This window comes from Barbus barbus, assembly GCF_936440315.1.
Source record: "Barbus barbus genome assembly, chromosome: 46".
Taxonomy (NCBI): domain Eukaryota; kingdom Metazoa; phylum Chordata; class Actinopteri; order Cypriniformes; family Cyprinidae; genus Barbus; species Barbus barbus.
In genome coordinates, this window is record NC_136724.1 from 13,256,840 (window position 1) to 13,280,720 (window position 23,881).

A 23,881-nucleotide genomic window follows, 5' to 3' on the forward strand; every position below is an offset into this window, starting at 1 on the left:
TCTGGGAAATTCACTTTGATGCTTTTTACTGTGACTGTGTATGAATGTGTAAACTGCATGAATTCTGTTTGTCAGGTGAGAGAGATAGAGATTTCCAATGTTGTGATGTGATTTGTTTTTCATTTTTAATGATTGTTTTACAACACATGAACTGTAAGCAGGAATATCAGCTTATGCAAGCATAAGCTTAGTCAGAAAAAATAAGCTAATGTAATTTTGCATGTAATGTGTATTGACTCTTTAATAAATATTTTACAAATTTTTGAACACCGTTTACTTTGCATTTCATCTATATGTGACGTGTGTTCCATCATTTTTTTTTTTGCAATAACTGTTTTCTGTTGTAATATATTTTAAAATGTAATTTATTCCAGTGATGGCAAAGCTGAATTTTCAGTCTTCATATTTTTAATGTTGAAAACAGCTTTTTTCCCAGGAATTTTTGATGAATAGAAAGTTCAAAAGAACTTGGTTTAACATAGGAATATTTTGTAACATTTGTAATTTTAAAGTGTTTGAAAAAAATCCTTTTTTTTTTTTTTTAAATTCACTTTCAGAATTCATCAGAGCAAATGCACCAAGTTCCGAAACTTTATTGACCCATGACCTGATTAGAATGTATGGTGATAATGACCAGTGTCATATAGAGTTGTACAGATCATTTTATTCCATATAGAAAACTTTACAGGGCTGTCGCCCTCACTAGCCAGGAATGCTTCACATCCTTATTCCATCAACAGTTTTAAAACGCAGCTATCATTAATTTCTATACAATACAACCCACCCCCAAAAACCAAAGAGAAGATTTTAAATATATTAACTTTTTTAAAAATTTGTACATGTAGAGTGAAGCCTAACTCCAAACAGGGATACAAACCAGTGATTCAGATGCAGCTCACATTTAACTCGCCCTCAATTTTCAAGTTCCAGTTTTTTCCATTTGAAGGATCTCAGTTGCCCTCAGTGTTTAATTAAAAAAGTGTCAGCATATATAAAATGGAGTAAATCGAACTAATCACTTTATATCGTATAAGAAATCTCTAGCTGGACAGTTATGGAGGGAAAGATGGCATAGTTCAATAATTTATCACAAAAGTAAAAATCTCCAGTGCATTTTGATCAAGAAAACAAGTGCAGCAAATTTCCGAGAAACAAAAAGATACAGAAAACAAAATGTAGTGTTGTGAGATTATATTACAAAGCTGGAATTCTGTACAACTAGTTTCTTCGGAGTTACTCATGCTAATGTTAACCATTAGCGGTGCAAACGCAACAAAATCAAACAAAAAAACAAAAATCTGAATCGCTTGAGAAACATCACATCACATTGCTTGATATGCAACCCTTCTGTTATTCTTCAAACAGCTTTTAATATAATGCCAAGACACTGTTTTGAAATATATCTGGACCTATTGAAGAACTCAAAGGTCAAGCATTTGTATAGTAGTAGCAATATTCAGCATCTTCATGATGTTCTACATAATTTGATCCTAATATACAAGGCCTGGTCATTTCTCCAGTGGGTGGGACGTAGTTCCTGATCTGGGATTGGCTGTTTGTCCAGAGCAGACCCTTCAAAGGGCAGGCGGGGGGTTGATATTAGTACCATCATATCAGACGCAGTCCATCTTTTCAATCTCCTCGTTCCTCATTGGTTGCAGGAGATCAGATGCTCACGTCCTGCAGATGAAAAGAGGAGACATCTGTGGGGTTCAGGAACAGGCACTGCTGTAGCTTCTTCTAGGCGTCATTGGGAGTTTGGACGCCTGAAGGCTGATCTGCTTCCAAATTCTGGGTGATCTGGAACACCAATCCGATGCGCAGGAAGAACTTGCGCAGGACGGCCCTCAGCTCCGGGATCAGATCAAACTGCATGATCTCACAAAGCAGAGGGTAGTATCGGGACGCGTGGGCCTTGAACTGCAAAGTAAACACGTGTTTTTTAATTCCTTTATACTTGCTCACCACACGCCATGGTGTAATCGTATTAAACCTGTGTTGATTAGCACCAGGTGTGCTCTCATAATTGGTTATATTAACACAAAACCGCAGTTTTGTCTCTGTGTGTGACTCTGTAATGCATTAGGGCTCTAATTGAGAAAGATTAAAAATGACTGAGCATTGATCATTCATATCAATTAGCTTGATTTGGAATTAAAACACTTTTCAGATCAAGCTGCTATAATATGGACTACATCACATTTACTAAATAATAAAAAGAAGTATATTTACCATCAAAGGTTTGGGGTTGGTAAGATTTTTTTTGTGTTTTTGAAAAAAATCTCCAATGCTTGCTAAGGCTGCATTTGATTAAAAACACAATAAAAATTTTGAAAAATATTACATTTTAAAATAACTGATTTCTATTTGAATATATTTTAATATGCAATTTATTCCTGTGATGCAAAGCTGAATTTTCAGCATCATTATTCAGTCTTCAGTGTCACATGATCCTTCAGAAATAATTCTAATATTCTGATATTTCATATCATTATTTATTTATGCATTGAAAATAGTTGTGCTGCTAAATATTTTCTGAAAAAAAAAAAAAACGATGATTACAAATTTCTAAATATATATATTTTTTTGTAACATTATTAAAGTCTTCATGGCCACTTTTAATCAGTTGAATGTTTTTCTTAAAGTAATCATTTCTATAAAAAAATAAAAAAATAAAATTAACAACCCCAAACTTATGAAAAATAGTGTAAATAATATATAAAATGAAATGTATTAATCATTTATTAATAATTGTAAAATATTTTAACATATTTACTACTGCTGTCAAACGATTAATCGCATGCAAACTAAAAGTTTTTGTTTACATAATATATGTGTGTGTACTGTGTATATTTGGATTATTTATATAACAGATTATTATATATTTATTATATTATATATTGCAAAAATAGAGCTGTCAAAATAATCAAGGACTCAAATCACCCTGGTAACCGACTATTCACTTTGCTTCCATCTGGTAAGCGCTTCCGTAGCCTGATGGCAAAAACTGAGACTTAGGAGGAGCTTCTTCCCCCAGGCCATCAGGCTCCTAAACTCTAACTCTGTGTCATAACATCACTTGACTCCATGTAAATATCACCATATCAATAAGCTATTCAGAATTTTTCTCTACCTCATATTGCTATTATATACCCTGTACAACTTTTTTGCACATTATTTTGCACATTCCTCTTAGTACTGTTTAAGTCAACAACATACTGACCTGCACATTTATATTTATATTTTTTATCTTATCTTTTTATTTTATTTAATTTTTTCTACTTTTCATCTCTTAATATTTGTATACTTTATAATTGCATTGTCCTTGGAGCGGACCTGACCTACATTTCACTGCTGGTTATACTCTGTATAATTGTGTATGTGACAAATAAAACTCTTGAATCTTGAAAAAAGATATATTTAATACATATAACATTTTTCTTAAATATATACATGTATGTGTGTGTATTTATATAGAATATACACAGTACACACATACATTATGTAAACAAAAACTTTTATTTTGGATGCGATTAATCACGATTAATCGTTTGACAGCACTAATATTTACTAAATAATAAAAATAAGTAAATGTATATATTTTATCAAATTTAACTAAAACTTAATAACCAATTTTCACTTAAAGGGATAGTTCAACCAAAAATGAAAATTCTGTCATTAATGAATGACAGAATTTTCCTTTTTGGGTGAACTATCCCTTTAAAAAGCTATTAGGTACAGTTACAAAACTTGAATGATCAATTGGTCGTCATTATCAGACGTCAGGACTTGAACTATACATGAACTATACAATATGATATTAAATAAGAGTAAATAACTTTTAATCATTACATTAAATGGTTTTTAATCATTTACATTTGTTTTAAAAAATATTTTAATATGAACTCATGAACAGTCTTGCAGTTCCACCATTAACCACTAGGGGATTGCAAAGCCTCAGTTGGGAAATGCTGGACTGAACAGTTCTGTGCAGCTTCACTAATGTATCAGCAGTGATTCAGACACTCACCCTGTCATCACCGATCTTGAGCACCTTGGTAAGGAAGAGCAGCAGTAGGTTAGTCCAGGCCTCACGGTGGCTCTCAGACGTCAGGGTCAGGAAGTAAGCCACAGCGTCACTGCACACACTAACAAACAGAAAAAGAGACTACGTTTTAGCACAGAGGATTTAAATATTCCACAAACATCTTGAATACAGCCTTAGTGACCTCTGATAGGCTCCTCCCCTCATTTGTCTTATATAACCCCCATCTGCCCTGCAACTTACCTTCACTCATCATGACCTAATCTCACCTAAATCCTAAACCTGGTTAAGCATGTCTTCAGGGCTGAACACAGCCAATGATTAGTGTCTCTGATAGTCTTCCTGCAGACAAGGAAGTCAGAGTTTGACCTGGCCTCTTTCTCATGATTGCACCCTATTAGCAGTGAAATCAGAGTCAGGGACACTTGTGTTCATGCTAAATGGAAGCGCACAGGCCTGAGATTCTGGGATAGAGTGAAATTAGTGCTCAGGGTTGTTTGTTTCTCATTTTAAAGCTTAATTTGTCAGTGCTAATGTTTGTTACTCAACTAATCTAACAAACGATGCCCCTAATGGTGCATGAAACGCTCTTTCTCTGTTGGATCCCACGCCACAGCACAAATCGGAATTCAATAAAGCAAACCCACACTGAGGCAGAGTGACCTTTGTCCATCATAAAAATGAACAAATTGGAATGAGGAACCAACATGACTTTTAATGCGCTGCTCTTCTGAAGTCTAAGGCCCTGTTTACACTAGTGTGTTTTAAAACAAGAACGATCCTCGTCTACACTGGTGTTTTCACTGCGTTTCAGAAACTATCAAGGGTCTCACCTCAGTCGTGGTATTGAGGGTGGAGAGAGTGTTGGTTATTCACTCCCCCACCTACAATCCCTGCCAGACCTGAGACTCGAACCCACAACCTTCGGGTTACAAGTCCAACTCTCTATCCATTAGGCCACGACTGCCCCACAAAAGCTATGAGTATGTTTACATTGCCGCAGGGTCTGAGAGCACAACGGTTCCAGTCACGAACGTGACAGTGATGTCTTACTTGAGCAGTCTCCTCTGCACCTCCTCCCAGGCGTCCTGCCTGCTCTGGTCCATGTAAATGCGAAAGAGAATGCGCAGGCCACACGCCAGGCTACTGGTCTCCTGTTTCAGCAGATTGGGCTTCGACTTCCCTTTGAAACCTGATCACACACGGAGACACAATGAGCTCTTTTAATGTGGAACGGGAGAAGAAATCAAGCCAGACGTGACAAAGACTTTCCATTAGGCCACACTGGCGGCTCTATCTGATAACAGAGGACCTGATACAACGTGACCTGTAAGCTATGTGGCGGCTTTTATAGATGTGGAGAAATAAACTCCTAACAATGGATTTATTTATTGCATCTCAAGTTTCTAACAACAAAGAACTGATCGTGAGTACTGACCAGCCTTCCACAGCGCGGTTCTCTGTTCGTTATTCGAGTTAAAGGCCTTAGCAAAACGATGGGACTCCAGAAGACAGTCGAGCAGTTTAAACAGCTGTTCTGAGGTCAGGTAGCGATACATTCCCTGGTCCTGAGTATCCACATGTACGTCAGTGTCCAAGGCATCTCTCTGCAGGAAAACACTTCATTTAGACTGTATAACTGACTATAACTTAGAGACGCAAAATATTAATGAATCCTTTAATATAACAATTTTTACAAATTATCTAGCATAAGGTTTTTTAAGCTTTTATTCTTATTAATATATTACATTTTACATGTTATTTTCAATATATTATTAATATAGTAGAATTAAACAGAATTGCATTTTAATTTAAAATAGTTTTATTTTTATTTCCACACTTTTTTCTCAAAATGTTCTGATGATAAATAATTAGGAATAAAAATAAAATAGAATGAAATAAAATAAAAACAAAAAAATAAAATAATCAATTTATTTCACATATTTGTTGTTTATTCTGCATTCTGCTTTAAAACTATAACTATTAAAATGTTTTTTTGGTAATTGAAATTGAAACTTAAACTTAAAAAAAAAAAAAAAACACTTAAATGAAGATTGGAAATGTTGCTTGACCACTAATCGAAATACACTTAAGTTAAATAGAAAAAAAAAAATAATAGAAACACATACTAAAATGACTAAAACAAACTAAAATGAAAACTGAAAATAAAGATCATTCAAAATATTAATAAATACTATAATAGTATAAAAATAATGCTAAAATAACACTGATGTGGACAACACAATCTTGCTTATGGCATTTCCCGATTGTAATCCCAAGTATGCAAAAGTAAAAAAAAAAAAATAATAATAATTGTTTATAATCAGAGTTTGTAAAAGATGGTACCTGTGCTGCTGCAAAGTTTTCAGCATCCTCCTTCTTACTAGTTGCAGGAAAGAACACAATGTTGTCTATGGTCTGAATGAGCTCTAGCTGGACGACACACTTTATGAGCAGAGCTGCAAACAGCCTTTGTTCCTGGGCTTCTGGGGAGATCGCATATGGAAACACAAAATGAACAGCTGACCAGCTGATAGTCAGTATGTTCTGGGTGCTTTATGAAATCAGGCTAAAATCTGGACTAAAAATAATTCTATGGATTTTTTTTTTTATTCTAACAGGTCATTTGTTGTATTCTGCAATCAAATACTGTTGTATTTGTGCTAAAATTTATAATTAATGAGAGTAACAATATCTAGCAATTTTAGTTTCATAGTTGAGTTTCAAATCTTTCAGTTATGAAATATTATGGAGCAAAAAAAGGAAGAAATAAAAGATCAATAAAGAACAATAATCTCGATGGTTGACCACCCTGATACATGCCTGAAGCCACACTGAACTGACTCTGCCTGCGGTTTTCAGCCAAAGCCTTCTCCATACTGTTCACCGACTGCTGGTCATCTGACCGAGTCTGAATATCCACTGACTTCTGGGAAATGGAGTCCTGTAAGCACCAGATCAATACTTATTAATATTCTAACAATCAAACAAACTCCTATAGCATCTAGAAGAGAATGTGGTTGAGATGACCCTCCATGAACACTTAAACTTTGAGCACAGTCTGGAAATCTTATTTGCATACCAGCTGTTTATCAGAGTCGAGCTGAGTCACATGACCTCCCTCTGTACCAGCCGGTCTCCATGTCAACAGCCTGAAAACAACACAGAGCTGGGTTAGAGGGTACAGGTGCCTTTTCCAGTTTAATGAAATGGGTTGCCATATCAAGCTAAATTAATATTTGTTTTATATAATTATGCCTTTTTTCATAATTATGCCAAAAAGGGAAAAGGGTTTGATGGTAACAGGGATGACATTACATGCCTTCTGTATAAGCTGTTAAAAATAACAGTCTCATAATTTATTGCAGATATTTCTACAAATATCAAGCATTTAACAACAAAATCATAGTAACAGGGTTGAAACTTTAGCAGTTAATTTAGCTACAAGGCGTTTATTCAAAAGACAATTTAATGTACTTTTTTTTTTATACAAAGAGCATTTAATAATGGTTGTTTACTTAACAAAAATCAAAAGTAACAGGTTTGATTCTTGTATTGTTTATTAGAAAGATAATTTATTGCAGATATTTCTACAAATAGAGCATTTAATAATCCGTTGTTTACAAAATCACAGTAACAGGGTTGAGAGTTTTACAATTCATTTAGCTACAAGATGTTTATTTGAAAGATCATTTATTGCAGATATGTCTACAAATATTGAGTTTTTAAGAGTCATTTGTATACTATACAAAATCATGGTAACAGGGTTGATACTTTCAGATTATGATGCCTACTGATAATATGTACAACATGACAAGACTTGTCCTTAAAGAGTTCACATTGTTGAAAGAATTAAGCCATTATAATTTTGTTGCTGATTACTTTAGAAAGGTAAAAATATGATAGTAAAGGGTTGATTTTTGTATAGAGAATAAAGAACTAAATGCTATTTCCAGCATGTATTTACAAAGAGGGCATCATATTTGGTATAAATGTACAGAGTTTTTGTTGAAAATGTAAAACTAGGCATGAAGTCATTTTACATATTTATATAAGACAGAAACTATTAACAATTCTTTTATAAAATGACCCCTTTAGGAAAAACCATCAATTCTGAAAAAAAGACCTTTATGTAAACACTTACATGTGTGGGATGGTGGTTTTGAAGATGTCTAGCATACAGTTGCAGGTCTTATCCCAGGTCTCAAGGTTAAACTTCTCACCATTGAGGATGACCACGTTTTCAAGGCAATTAGTGCCTGATCTTGCTAATTGCTCATTATCTGTGAGGAGAGATGAGCGAGTGAGATCATGACCTGAAGCATTTCAATGAACTGCCTACACACAAAATCTTCTAGTCTTCAGCATTTTGAACAGTGTTGGTTTCTCAACAGGGTCACTGTAAATGTACTGCAATTGTACCTTGTCTATTGTTAGTACTGAACACTCACCTTGCTGCACACACCAGTAGAGCTGAGAGAGGATATCATCTAACAGAACATCGCTGAGAGATTCAAAGTACTGTGTGAAAACATCACAGATAGCATAAAGTGCATGATTGCAGGTGGTGGTCATCCACTCCGCTTTCTGTGGGAAGATACAAAATAGAACCATTAGCCATGGTTTTCCATCTTTGGCATGAAGATACTGGGGTGCTACCATATGATTATGTGAGCGCCAGAGAGAGTCCCGTTCCGAACAATATCTGTGCTGGTGAAACTTTCTAAAATGGATGTCTTATTATCTTCTAGGACAGGTTTCAGTGCTAAAGTTGACTTGCCTCAGTCTGTTGCTCTGGAAGCTTCATGTTGTCGAAGATCCTGAACACGATGCGGAACAGATCCTGCCACCAGTGTTTCTCGTAGGTGTGACCGTATGTCTTCATCACCTCAAACATCACCGTCAGACCCCTGACAAACAAAACAAAAATAGATTGTTGGGATAACATGATAAAGATTGACAATTCTATAAGCATGATTACAAGAAGACTTCAGATTTTAACTGTTGGCAATAATTATAGCCTCAAACCTGACACTTAAATCACACTTTAAATGTTTTGTAAAATGTTTTGCTAGAAAATATAATTAATATAAATGATTGTTCCAAAGTTTGGTGTTGGTAAGTTTTTTTTTTTGTTTGTTTTGAAAGAAATCTGCATTTAATTGAATAAAAAAACAGGAAAAAAAGCCCCAGCAATGTTGTAAAACATTACAATTTATTATAACTGTCTTCCATGGAAGCATGTTTCCACTACTGGAAAAATAAATAAAAAAGGTAATTGCGAGTTATAAAGTGACAATTGTGAGATATAAACTTACAACTGTGAGAAAAAAACTCAGAATTGCAAGATTTAAACTTTCTCAGAATTGAGAATTTTAAATTTCGAAATTTTTCTCGCAATTGCGAGAATTATATCACGCAATACCTACTTTATAACTGGATGTATATCATGCAATTCTGAGGAAAAAGTCATAATTGTGAGATGTAAACTTGCAATTACGAGGAAAAAAAAAAGTCAGAATTGTTTATTTTTTATTCAGTGGCAGAAAAAGGCTTTCATAGTTTTCTGTTTTAATATACTTTAAAATTTAATTTACTCCTGTGCTGGAAAAGTAGAATTTGGTTCAAGAAACATTTCTTATTGTCATCAATGCTGAAAACAGTGCTGGTTAATATTTCGAGGAAAACAGTGAAACAGTTTTTTGTTGAATATAATTTTTCATATTTATTTGAAATAAAATTAAATACAAATTGTCACTTTTGAATTTTAAATGAATGCATTTTAAATCAATTGAATGCATGCTTGCTGAATAAAATTTCTTCTTAAAAAAAAAAAACTTCACCTCAAACTTTTGAATGGTGTAAATATTTAGTGTAAAACTAAATTTATTAATTTAGAAAAAAATTGTTTTTACTAAATACTTTTCCTCACTCTTCATAATTTGTGTTTGGTCTTTACAAACTTTACTGGTGGAAAAAAACACTAGGTCTCATTTTGTAGTTTAAACATTTATCAAAAACTATTAACTATTATCAAAAAAGACTCGAGATATATGACCCTGGACCACAAAACCAGTCTTAAGTCGCTGGGGTATATTTGTAGCAATAGCCAATAATAATACATCGAATGGGACAAAATTATTGATTTTTCTTTTATGCCAAAAATCATTAGGACATTAAGTAAAGATCAAGTTCCATGAAGATATTTGGTAAATTTCCTATTGTAAATATATCAAAACTTAATTTTTGATTATTAATATGCATTGCTAAGAACTTAATTTGGACAACTATAAAGGCGATTTTCTCAATATTTTGAGTTTTTTGCACCCTCAGATTCCAGATTTTCAAATAGTTGCATCTCAGCCAAATCAGCCTATCTTAACTAACCATACATTAATGGAAATCTTATTTATTCAGCTTTCAGATTATGTATAAATCTCAATTTAGAAAAATTGATACTTATGACTGGTTTTGTGGTCCAGGGTCACATTTGTCTGTTGTAGGTTTGACGCTAACCTGGTCCGGACGTCCAGCTTACACCTGTTGATGATACACGACAGCTCAAAGAGGATGGGGAACCAGCCTCTCACCCAGATGCGGTCCTCTGGCGCAACATTCATATCATCACTGGTATAGTCTTTAAATGCCTGCCGACACAGAATACAGGTTGCTCACTTATTTGATTTGATTAGCACATACTTAAACATACCAGAACACACATGCTGCTTGACTATAAGCTGCATTCACTGATCAAAAGGTTTTTGCCCCAATCTGGAAACCCTCTGTGGGAAGCAGTGGAAGGCTCCATGTGGGTTGATTTCACTAATCTTCCTTTAGAAACACCAGAGGACTAAAGCACTTAAGCACAAACACAGCTCATAACACAATCACCCTTCATGGAGAGCAGAAAACAGATCGTTTACATTTTCCATCTACTTAATAAAGGCCTTTAGTTTTTGCTCATTACGGCATCTGGTAATGACAGTTTTCTCGTTAAAAGTGCCCTGTGGTCTCCTCAAGCGTAATCCATTTAGTGAAACCCTAAAGCCTGACCCGGGGTCAGATCATAATTCAGCTGTTATGGAGTGCAGACTCGTTAGCGCTGACCTGAGGTCGGTCGGAGACATATTTGGCGCAGTGGCGGATGAGACGGATTGCCTCCATGCTGGTGTCGGGGAAAGAAGCGTTGCAGGCGAACTCAGACAAACATTTGACAGCGTCCTGGAAGGAATCAATGGTAGCTGGGAAATGCTTCTCGAATACATTCGCTGTGAGGAGAGAAGAGACAACAGAGGCCTTTTACAAACAGCATTTTTAAACAAACAAAAATTAAATAAAAGTTCATAAATGTTCACAATTCCTTTCCACTCCACCCAGATAAAAAAAAAAACCTGATACTAAAACTAAAATTATAAGTGTGGAAACTGATAAATGAATATATATATATATATATATATATATATATATATATATATATATATATATATATATATATATATTTTAGAACTATTTATTAATTAATTAAATTAATAAACTGTTCATATAAAACTAAATACATTTTTGGTCCAAAAAACAACAAATTGACCAATAAGTAGAAGGATAAAAAAAGGAAATGAAAAAATAAACTAAATAAGAAAAAGAAAATATTTAAAATAAAATGCTTGAAATATATTCTGCAGCTAATATACAAGTCTGATGGAGGTCCAGCAGTGAAAATATTTGTATTTAGCATTTTTTTATTTTTTACATTTCATTTTTTTCATTTTAGCATTTAGCAATTTAATTTAAACATTTTCATAATACATTATATTACTGGAAAAACAGTGTTATGATCAGTATAAAAATGTAAAAATTTTTTAATTCATTATTTCATTTCAAATTAAAATTAGGTTTAATTTAAATAAGATTTAATTAAAAAATGAATGAATAAATGAATGAATTAAACAATATTGTATTGAAACAGCTATACATGAGTAATGTCTAAAATGTATATTTTATCTTGCATATTTTGTATCCTAAAAAAGAAAATCCTTGATCTCCATCTGGCACTTACTGACGATGTGTCCAGTTGTCTGGAAGGCCAGCTCTACAATACTCTCATCCTGATCAGAGGCAGCGAGATGGAACACAGAGAAAATGTTCTTCCACCCTGATCTAATATTCCCAGCCTGAGAGTTGACCATCTGGGCTATACAGCGGACCACCATGTCCCTAATGGTGGGAGATCTGTAGATAGAGAAGAAGCATGTGAATAAAGCAGGAAAACACAGACAGACAGACTCACACACTCACTCGCTCTCTTCATCTCATTCTGCAAGGGCAAACACGTGTAGACAAGTTCATTTTTCTCCATCAGTCATGGAGTTTAGTCATGATGGCTTCTGACACTGTGTTCACTCACTAAGCCTAATGAGTACTGCAGGGTCCATATGAGCTAATATAACTTTCTCTTCTTCACTTCCTTCCACTGATGAAGAAGCTACTTTAAAAGTGAAGATAGCCAGGCTGCTTCTAATGAAAAAAGTAGCTAGGCTATAGTTGAGCTACCTTTTGGAAAAAAAGTAGTTTGCTACTCTACTTTGGCAATGAGGAATTCAGTGATGATAGAGGCATCATATTTGAAAGTATAAATTTACACAAAATATAACTAATAAATGGATGAAAATAGTTTATATAATTGAATATGAAAATATTTCAATGTGCATTTCACTACGAATTTTTTTCAATTTTAACACTACTAAGTGATGACAAAATTAATCTTTAAGCAATTCTTTGATATGAATTGCTCATAACCAGTGCTGTTACCCAAAACGATAACCATTTAGAAAGTTGTTAACAGAAGAAATAAAAGAATCTATTAAATAAATCTATTAAAATATGAAAAACTTGAATTAAAAGTGGAAATGTTGCATTAGCCGAAGTTTAAGTTGAAAAAGCTGAACGAAGTACTAAAATTACTAAAACTAAACTGAATTACTATCACTAAAATAAAAAATAAAACCATTTTTTTTTTAAATGACAAAAGAACAACAAAATTACTACAGCAAACTAAAATGATAAAAATACTAAAAATTAATAAACACTATAAAAGTATATAAATAATCCTAAAATAACTAACTTTTCATAATTTTTTTAAATCAATAATCATAGACTGATTCACTAAATTAACTGCCAATGCTATATCTATCTATCTACCTATCTATCTATCTATCTATCTATCTGTCTACCTATCCATCTATCCATCCATCCATCCATCCATCCCTATAATTTTATACATATATATAAAATTATAGGCATTGCAATTTCTACTATTTAATATTCTTCAAAAAACTTTAAACATTAGTGTAACTAATACAAAATTATACTTCCTCTAGACATTTATTTTAATTTTTAAAGCGGTCTACTTTACAGAAAAATAGTTTGTTATTGGAAAAGCTACACTACAGTGCCAGTCACTTGATTTAAAAATGTAGTTATTTGAACTTTTACTTATTCTCTATGGATCAATACACCACTAATGTTAATGAAGAACTATATAATGTAGCTGGACTTATAAACAAGACCATCTGCTTATGTCTGCATGGCATGTCGTGAAAGTCAAAAATGTTTACCGACACTTAAAAGAAGAACATTTCGTATATTTAAACTAAGCAGTGATGTAAAGATGATTTAAAAATATTTGGATGCAGGCACTCCAGTCTCCTGAATCCAGAGCAGAGCCCTTTAGACGATGACATTTACAAGCAGTACATCCGCCTGAGAGAAACAACAACTACATTCAGCACAAGCCTTGCGTCTCTAACCCGTCCTAAGGCAAGACTTACACATTTGTACGTCAAACCATGCAGTTTATCACAATTTGTTTGGTTATTCAACTGACACTTTCTATATTTGAAAAAGGTCTGGCCTGCGTTATTCAGTGATATTTCACTTTCATCACAGTGTAAATTGAAACGCTCACCTGTTCTTTTTCATTATGTGCTCAAACGGCCTGAGGAAATCCTTCTGGAATCTGAAATTGGCCAACTCGCCCTTCTCCAAAAATTTCATGGACAGCTGCCTCAGAGAATCCACAGCGAAAATAGCAACATCCTCATTGGGATTACAGCCGACCTGAGCCAGAACAGAAAACCAAAGAGACAGGGTTAAAGCATCGGGAGTGCTGCGTTTTCATTTTCGGCTCTTCTTCAATCTATTAGCTATGCCCTCCCGCGGGTAGAGTGAAATTTAAAAGCATCATTAGACTTCTCTGATATTATACAAAGCCACCGTGACACACACTCTTCATGGACCGATTACCTTCCGGTGCTGATTTGGTGGCCGCTTTGAACTCACCTTATTGAAATGATCCCCTATAACCTCCCATATCCTGGACCACTGCAGCCTGATACGACCCATGTTGTAGTACGATATCTCCACAATCTTCTGCAGACTGAACATTCGAGGGTGTGTAGGAGAGGCCAATTCGTCCATCGATACAGCACACAGCCATCGTACAAAATCCACTGAGAGACACAACATCGGTCAACAAGATGTCACTTAAATCTTCTCTGATGTGACTCAAATCATGGATTCAAATCCCAGATACATTTTTTTTTTAAAAACTGATAAAACGCATAGTCTGAATGCAATACACACACAATATACGTTCAGTAAATATTTTTGTAAGAAGTTAAATGAAATGAAACTAAATTAAATTAAATAATTAAAATTTCATTAATAATTTAATTTAATGTTTCTATTGTCCTCATTTGTAAGTCGCTTTGGATAAAACCATCTGCGAAATGACTAAATGTAAATATAAATGTTAATTCTGATCAAAAGTGACAGTAAAAACAGGATCTTCTGGAGGATACGTGAAATTCACACTTCACAGGAACGAACTGCATCTCAAAATGTATTAAAATGGAAAACAATTACTTTAAATTATAATAATATCACTGTATTTTGATTAAATAGGCTTTCCTTCAAAAACATTTAAAAACCTCTGTGACCTCAAATTTATAAACGCTTGTGCAAGTGTAAATATACATGTCTGCCCAATGCACGACATGAAATCTTGTACTAACCGATGGCGTTTCCATCAAGCCTGATAGAGCCTGTAAATATCCTGCAGAGAAGAATAGACGTGTTTGTAACAGTCCAGAGACATATTAGTGTTTGTAACATTATGAGGTTCGTTAGAATTAACGATAAGCGTCATACCGGTCGACAGCAACCACAACACTTTGCGAGCTGGTCTCTCCGATAGACTCCTGAATGCTTGCAATCTGTTTGCGATCGACGTTCCCTCCTACAGAGAGAAAAATCACCTTGTTTATACAAACACAAACTTCATTTCACACAATGCTGCTGGATAATTATACTGGATTATCATAAAGCAATTTTAAATCATAATTTAGCTTGAGTGAAGATGTTTTTTGATGATGCAATGGCAAATGGAAAAGCTGCAATGATGATGGTGCTTGTGTGGAATATAACGTTTTTTGACAAAATGTCCTTTAAATCCAGTCAGTATATTGTCATATAGTCATTAACCTATTTTACTCTGATGGAAATGTTAAAGAAAATTAACTTTTTATATATTAAATATTTTTACTTTTAATTTACTTTTTTATTTTACTTTACAAACCAAATATTAACAACATATTTAACATTTATAAATATCATATTTATCATATAATGAACTTATTTAATTATTGCTATGCTGCATCCTTTTCATCTCATCTGTGTTATCGCTTATTGATGAATAACAACAAACTTTTTTTCTGTAACAGACCAAACTGCTGCCCATGTGAAGTGTGACTGACTGACCCAAGCCCAGGTACTCGTCAGACGTCTGTTCCTTGGTGCTGGTGATGAAGCCTTCCTTCCCCCGTACGGTTCCTGATATGTACCGAGCCTTCACTCCTGTCCCGATGAGCTGGGCCAACTCCAGCTGACTAATGCACTTCAAGATCTACAGTGCACATAGACAGAATAATAACACCTCACAATATCTATCTGCCAATCACAATGCATAGGAAAGGTCACACAGGTCAAAGAGCTGGGTTTGGCAGAGTTTACCTCATGCCAAGAGTTTCCTAAATAATTTCCATCCGTGTGAGCCACTGTGATGAGGGTCTTGATGGTGTCGATGTTCTTCTGCTTCATCTCGGTGATGCCCGAGCTGGCCGTCAGCAACGTGAAGCGGGCCAGAGCCTGTACGTATGCGTCTCGCTCCAACTGGAATAAACCAACACAGAACAAAAACTTTTTTTGGACTGAAATTGACAGAAATTTTGGTCTGTTCCTCATGGAAAGCTATCATGACTTTGAGTCACTATTACGTTTATAGTTTTTGAGTCCATTTGGAGCTTTATAGCTGCAATTTCCATTCATTGTAACTGTATGGAAAAGCGCAACATGCACATCCTTCAAAATATCTACTTTAGTGTTCCACAGAAGAAAGTCATGGAATGACATGAGGGTGAGTAAATGGTTCAAAGTTTAATTTTTGGGTGAACTATTCATTTAAGCTAGGGCTGCAAAACAATTAATCGCAATTAATCACATACAAAATAAAAGTTTTTGTTTACATACTATATGTGTGCTTACTGTGTATATGTATTAGGTTTATATAAATACACACACATTTGTGTATGTATGTATATATATATATATATATATATATATATATATATATATATATATATATATATATATATATATATATAATATGTTATATATAAATATTTTATATGTAAATCTAATGTATTTTTCCTTAATATATACATGTACGTGTGTGTATTTATATATTCATAATAAATATACACAGTATACACACATATAGTATTAAACAAACTTTTTTTTTTGAATGCGATTAATCGCGATCATTCCAGGCCAGGATGACAGAAGTTTTTAAAAGGCGCTTATTCAGACGGACTGAATAGTAATGCAAACAAATGCTAGGCTTTTCTCAGCTTCAGTAAATGACCTCCTCACGGTTACTGCAATGTGTGAAATTACCTGAATGCTGAAGATGCACGCTATCCTGATAGCACAGCGGATTCCCTCCAGACACAGAGAGGCCACCTCAGTGTCATCACAGTCCTGCAGACCCACGCTGAACGCAGCCAGGAATGGTGTCCATGCCAGCTATGAGAGATCAAGATATTATGGGATGAGTATTTGCATCCAAACAGAATGCATGTGTAAGTGTATGCACATGCACAGAATACCTTAAACATTGGTCTGACGTGCTCGAGGTGGGTGGCGCTGGTGAAGGGGGCCTGAACATGGCTCACAGCCTCCATCAGAGCCTTGGCTGTCTTTGCCATTTGCTCCATCTCAACATTATACAGAAGCCTCCTCTGCTTTTCACTGGCCACACCTGATCCAAAGACAGTAGCAAAACATGCCATCAGTTCCCACAAATTACACATAATAATAATAAAAGTTATATTTTTTAGTATTTTAATACATTTGTACTATTATTATTATTATTTATACAACAATAGTATTTTTATTTTAATACTATCATCATTAATACCACTTTCAAATAATAATAATAAAGTAATTTTTTGTATTTTAATACATTTGTACTATTATTATTGTGTATATTTAAAATATTATCATCTTCAATAACACTTTCAAATAATAACAACAATAATATTATTATTATCATTATTAATTACATACATTGTATTTATATTTTAATACAAATGAAATGTAATTATTATCCTCCTTGTTAATAACAAAAATCATTAATGACTAAAATGATTACTAATTTATTAAAAAATGACAAAATATTGAACTACTTTGTTCTGTCAACCACAGCATTCTATTGTAAAACACTACAAAATAAAATAATTTATACTTAAATCGATAATTAGTGGGATAATACACAGTCTTGTTCATTCATAACTGAAACAAAGGATTGCTGAAAAAATTCAAAAGAGTCTATTTGATTTTGTCACCATGTTTGTCTATTCGTCAAATACTCACTTTGCTTATTTGACTTTAGAGTTAACTCCTTTGTCTCCTTCATGGATATTTTTTTCCCTGCGATTTCATCATAAATGGCTGAGAGATACTCCTCCGGTAAATCTTTACTGTCATTGATACCTCGGTTCATCTTGATGTATTGCTCTTTCGTCATTTTATTCTTCACCTGCGCCAAGATAAAGGAAGCAACAGATCAGTAGCGTTCTTCCTCTTGTTTTCTGTTCTGTTTCAGCAACATCCATCACCCTAGATTTAGCTATTCTGCTCACATATCAAGACTGAATGCCAAACAGCCGTTTCCAACTCCGACATTCACATTAACATTCATAGACTAGGGAATGAAAAGAAAATGCTTTCTGCATTCGCTGTAGATTTCAGTGAACAATCAGTGCTCGGCGAACTAACCTGCGGACTGTGTAGATCTGTAGTCAACATGATGATTGAATACGCGAGGACGTACGCGGTGTCAGCACTGGCGAACAGTGTTTGCCTAAGGAGAGAGAAACAAACAGCGACTGAGTTCAGTGTTTGCGGCATAATTAGCGACGTAGGTTAATTGGGTGCAACAGCAGGGGAATGCTGTGCTCACCCTTGGTTGCATTCTAAATATCTAGCAGCAAATTTCTCCATCAGTCGATCGATTTTCTGGGCCTCTCCAGGCAGGCGGAAACCCTCAAGGAACATGCGCAGCGCCGGCACGAAGTCTTTACCCTGGAAGTCCATTTGGTCGACGTAGGCATACATAACCTCTTTATTGATGCGATCGTTGTCTCCGAGAAACTCTCCTACCTGGATCTGTGAGGGTGGAAACAGAAGAACCAATGAGTCAGATATCGACTGTGAAGGTAGAAAAATATATAGCAGAAAAAAATGTGTTTCATAACTCAATGCATGCTCAATGCTACAGACACTGCAGATTGGAGAAATCCTTTAGCATTTATCCACTGTGCATCATTGAAATGCAATGTCTATTGAAGTATTCCACGCACATCTCAAGTCATTCTGGATGCTGAGGGCTGTTCTGCTGAAGTGCCCTAATTTTAGGGCAGATATAAGGAGCTCTCTTTGCCCATTACTGCTGGAGTCTTTTGAGGCCTGATGAATGAGCAACTGAGTTGCCGATTCATCACACTGAAGGATCAAATCATCTCTAAGTGGAAGTTTGGCAACACTTTGCTGGAGTGTCTTGATATTTTTGTTTTGCTTTGTTTTTCAGAAAAGCTCTGCAGCTGCATATGCATATTCAGAGTTTTATTATAGTACACTGCTGTATTGTTAAAATCTATTTGACCCTAGGTCACAGTACATGGAAGAAACAAAGTAAAAATATTGTATCTTGTAGGCAAACAATAGTTATATGTCTTACAGAGTCAAGCCTCTCCTCTTGATGTAAGAACTGGGCGATATCTTCGGGCGTGGTTCCCAGCATGCCTTGCTCCTGCAGGTACTGAATGCCCCTCTTTGGTTTTTTGTTGAACCTGTGCATAATGGTACATAGAACACCAACGTGAGCTGCATATTTAGATTCAGCATTCAGCAAGACGAAGCATTCATATGATACATTTTTTCCCTGAGGTTATGACATTAGTAATGGTGTTTGTACCAAAAAGGATATCTCCCTCTCACTGTTAAAGGATTAGTTCACTTCCAGAATAAAAATTTCCTGATAATTTACTCACCCCTATGTCATCCAAGATGTTCATGTCTGTCTTTCTTCAATCGAAAAGAAATTAATGTTTTTGAGGAAAACATTCCACGATTTTTCTCAATATAGTGGACTTCAATGGGGACCAATGGGTTGAAGGTCCAAATTGCAGTTTCAATGCAGCTTCAAAGGCCTCTACACGATCCCAGCCGAGGAATAAGGGTCTTATCTAGCGAAAGGATCAGCCATTTTCAATTTTTTTTAAAAATTGATATACTTTTTAACCACAAATGCTCGTCTTGCACTAGCTCGACCTCACGCATTACGTAGTCCTGCATACGTGACTTAGGCAGAAGTACCGACCTAAGTGTTTAGAAACCGAGTGTGCAAAGAAAGTCGAATTTTTTTTAAAGGCCGATCATTTTGCTAGATAAGACCCTTATTCCTCGCTGGGATCATGTAGAGCCCTTTGAAGCTGCATTGAAACTGCAATTTGGACCTTCAATCCACTGTATGGAGAAAAAACCTCAAAAACCTTCATCTTAGATGACATATGGGTGGGTACACTATCAGGAAATTTTTATTCTGAAGTGAACCAATTCTTTAAACGGGCTGTTTTTGCTGCTGTGATTCAAACATTGAAATACATTGTGAAAGATTTATAAAACATACTGGTATAATCGGACTGAAATGGTTTCCTCAGAAGGAAAGGCAGAGTAGTAGGTGCTACACATAGCCAGGAACAGCACAAACATTGACATTCATGCATTTTACTCTTCGGTTTATGACTACCAAATAGGCCTCGTTGATGTGTAAATGTGAGCAGTCTTGTTTAAATTTAAGATGCATTGAACTAACATGTGAAAGCTGCAGAACTAGGGAAAAAGTTGGCTTGTTTGAATAAACAGTCCAACTACTGGCTCAATAGATTGCATAATTTTGGGATGGGACTACCTGTTTGGCTGACCAATGGCAGATGGGGAGAGTTTGTGTGAAACCTGTTTGCAAGCAACATTTTTAGGGGCCAAGCACCGAAGGTGCGTAGGCACCTATTGTGTTTGTTAGGATTCTTATTCTTCTTCTTCTTCTGCCGGAAAATGAATGGCAGCCCATAGAAGCGATTGCGGGAAAGTTGTAAAGTTTGGCACACTGATAGATGATGCTGTCAATAGTAACACAGCAAATTTGGAGTCTCTAACTCAAACTCTCTAGCGCCACCACTTGTCCAAAAATTCAATTTTGAAATGCTAATAACTTTTGAACCGTAAGCCACAAAATGAAAAATCTTTTTTTCGCTGAATCCTTGAATTTTTGACTTAATCCGAATTAAGTCCAAAATTCAAAAATTGTAAGGTTTAGTTTTTTCGCTATCTTCACTTGTTAGTAAAACCTACTTTGTCGAACTCGTCCTAGACGATTCGTCCGATTCTCACCAAAATTGGCTCAGATCATTTTCAGACCATGGAGGCAAAAAGTTATGGAATTCAAGTTGATTTGTCCTAGCGCTCTCGAATACCACACTAACGAATTCGCCGCAAGCACACAAAAATGGATCTGAGGCTATATCTCCGCAAGGGTTTGGCATATTGACATGAAACTTGGTGTTATAACAAGCATGACCTGAGGCTACGTGCAGTGTTTCGGCGCTGTGCCACCTAGTGGTCAGGAGATATGAAAAATGCATATTTTTGCTTATAACTTGTGAATGATTTGGCCAAAAATCACAAAACTTGTCTCATTGTATTCGGAGCATCATGCCGAGTCCAACCATATCCAAATTTTCCCATGTCAGCCATTTTGGGCGTCGGCCATGTTGAATTTTGTAGTAAAATGCTATATTTTACGAACAAATTAACGTATCGTTACGAAACTTGGTATGGGTCATCAGCACGATGCCCTGAAGGAGCCTGAGAAGTGTCGAAGCAGCGCCACCTAGTGGTAAAATGCAATTTTCACATGCTTATAACTTTGGGTGGGGTTGACTTATTTTCACAGGAGTCACCTTTTTAGACTCCTGAATTGTTCCCGAGTCCATCGATACCAAACTTCCCAGGTTTAGCCTCATGGTTTGTGCTACGTTGCATTGTAGCGCTTAAAAAACATCTGGCAATATCTTAGAAACCGTTTCTCCGATCGACACGAAACCACCGTAGGAAGTTCGGAAACTTAGCGTCCCGGCTTAACACCAATGCCCAATTGCCAAAATTTTGATAGTAAGTGGCACAAAAATGCAAACAAACTCAACAGTCAGTCATTTTTCATCAACTTACACACGTATACGTCTATAACTCCAAATCAAAATGAGATATTTTCACCAAATTTGACACACATATGTATGGGCACACTCTAAGGACACGTAAAAAATTTGGTGGGATTGTGCCTCTTGGTGGCGCTATAATTGAACAAAACATGAAATTGCCATTGACTATAATGGAGTTTTATGATATAAAATGCTATATTTTACGATTGCATTGGTGTACCATTCCGAAACTTTATATGTACCTTGGAGACCATGACCTGAAAGTACTCAATTTTTTTCAGACTTTCAGACAGTGCCACCTTGTGGTCAAATAAATACTTATATCTTTCTGTGAATTTTGCCTATTGTGATGAGACTGATATTTATAGATTCCTTGGGTCATGCTCAGAACAGTGATACCAATGTTGCCGTAGTCAGCCAAACTTCCTCTCTGCCCTTTTGATTTTCTTTAAAAACCTACTTTTTCGTACTCCTCGTAGACTGTTGGTCCGATTTTCACAAAAATCTAATTATATCATCTTCAGACCATGCTGACAAAAAGTTATGGATTTTGTGTTGATAGACAAAACAGTTTTCACATACCACAACAACGAATTTGAGTTATGATGCCAATATGACACTTGAGGCCGTATCTCTGCAATGCTTTGGCATATTGACACCAATCTTTGTGTGTGCCATTGTCAACTCACACAGAACACATTATATTGACTTGATAACAGCGCTGCCTATTGGTCAAATGTTATAAGCCAATAAATCATATTACTAGAGGTTTTTATATGATTTTCAGCCGTTTTGACTAAATCATAAAATGGCTTCAATTATTAATTTCTGCAGTTGGTCTGATGTTCCAGCCAAACTTTCTCTCTGCCCTTTTGATTTTCTTTAAAAACCTACTTTTTCGAACTCCTCCTAGACTGTTGGTCCGATTTTCACAAAAATCGAATCATATCATCTTGAGACCATGCTGACAAAAAGTTATGGATTTCGTGTTGATAGACTAAACAGTTTTCACATACCACAACAACGAATTTGAGTTATGATGCCAAAATGACACTTGAAGCCGTATCTCTGCAATGCTTTGGCATATTGACACCAATCTTTGTGTGTGCCATTGTCAACTCACACAGAACACACCACATCGATTTGATGACGGTGCCACCTGTTGGTCAAAGGTGAAAAGTCATTCCATCATATTACTAGTAGTTTTAAATGATTTTTCAGCGATTTGGATATATAGTATAGTATTTGGACTATAGTAATCTTAAAATGGCTTCAATTACTCATTGCTGCAGTTGGTCTCATGCATTCTTCTGTAGTGCTTGGCCCGTAATTGCTGCTTGCAGCTATATTTTACAATTCTAATTGTTCTTTATAATGGTGCAGAACTTACACACTTTACATTTAAGACTGGACACCCCTGGAATACGTAAGCTAAGCAACTTTCCACAAATGTCTATTGAAGGTGATTTTGTCAAACTATGTATGGTGCACAGACTGATTTCATGCTTTTGATTCCAACATAATGGCTTACAGGTCAATGCCTTGCTCTATAATCTCCTTCTGTTGTTTGAGGACCTCAAACTGCTCAGGGTTGTCCATCCCGGACATCTGCGTGCTGTAACTCCCGATGCCCGATGAGGCGGTGGAGTCCAAAGAGTTTATGCTGCCGTAACGGTTAATCGTTTCCGGATGCTTCGACTCATTGGTCTCCTGTTCTGAAGGCTTTTCTTGGCCTGATTGAGAAAGAAGGGAATGAAATTCAGACAGTAGCCCCTCACTGCAGAACACAAGATCCAGGGGGCGTGGTTGCATTCACATCTAGGGGGTGGAGATCGGTAGGTTTAAGGGTGGAGATGGGTGGGTTTAGGGATCAGGGGGTGGAGACGGGTAGGTTTAGGTATTTGTAAGGTGGGAGGAGTTGGATCTGGATCCAACCACACCCCCT

The 23,881-nt window shown here is 35.5% G+C and overlaps 1 protein-coding gene across 1 annotated transcript in view; it reads right to left on the reverse strand.

The window, feature by feature from the left end:
• Positions 1-324: 324 nt before the first annotated feature.
• The window catches only part of LOC306865253 (brefeldin A-inhibited guanine nucleotide-exchange protein 1-like), a 67,472-nt gene continuing 43,915 nt past the window's right edge, over positions 325-23,881 (reverse strand). Inside the window, exons 14-39 of the mRNA XM_079409757.1 lie at positions 23,468-23,669; positions 19,398-19,509; positions 18,621-18,826; positions 18,437-18,521; positions 18,032-18,197; positions 17,266-17,417; positions 17,054-17,182; positions 16,112-16,270; positions 15,860-16,004; positions 15,251-15,338; positions 15,115-15,155; positions 14,381-14,550; positions 14,007-14,158; positions 12,099-12,271; positions 11,153-11,313; positions 10,562-10,692; positions 8,826-8,955; positions 8,497-8,632; positions 8,190-8,328; positions 7,128-7,197; positions 6,857-6,989; positions 6,392-6,531; positions 5,484-5,652; positions 5,099-5,237; positions 4,031-4,148; positions 325-1,920 (exon numbers count right to left, since the gene is read on the reverse strand). Of these exons, the coding sequence (XP_079265883.1) occupies positions 1,741-1,920; positions 4,031-4,148; positions 5,099-5,237; positions 5,484-5,652; positions 6,392-6,531; positions 6,857-6,989; positions 7,128-7,197; positions 8,190-8,328; positions 8,497-8,632; positions 8,826-8,955; positions 10,562-10,692; positions 11,153-11,313; positions 12,099-12,271; positions 14,007-14,158; positions 14,381-14,550; positions 15,115-15,155; positions 15,251-15,338; positions 15,860-16,004; positions 16,112-16,270; positions 17,054-17,182; positions 17,266-17,417; positions 18,032-18,197; positions 18,437-18,521; positions 18,621-18,826; positions 19,398-19,509; positions 23,468-23,669 (3,626 nt within the window). The 3' untranslated portion in view covers positions 325-1,740. The remainder of the gene's footprint in view (positions 1,921-4,030; positions 4,149-5,098; positions 5,238-5,483; positions 5,653-6,391; positions 6,532-6,856; positions 6,990-7,127; positions 7,198-8,189; positions 8,329-8,496; positions 8,633-8,825; positions 8,956-10,561; positions 10,693-11,152; positions 11,314-12,098; positions 12,272-14,006; positions 14,159-14,380; positions 14,551-15,114; positions 15,156-15,250; positions 15,339-15,859; positions 16,005-16,111; positions 16,271-17,053; positions 17,183-17,265; positions 17,418-18,031; positions 18,198-18,436; positions 18,522-18,620; positions 18,827-19,397; positions 19,510-23,467; positions 23,670-23,881) is intronic.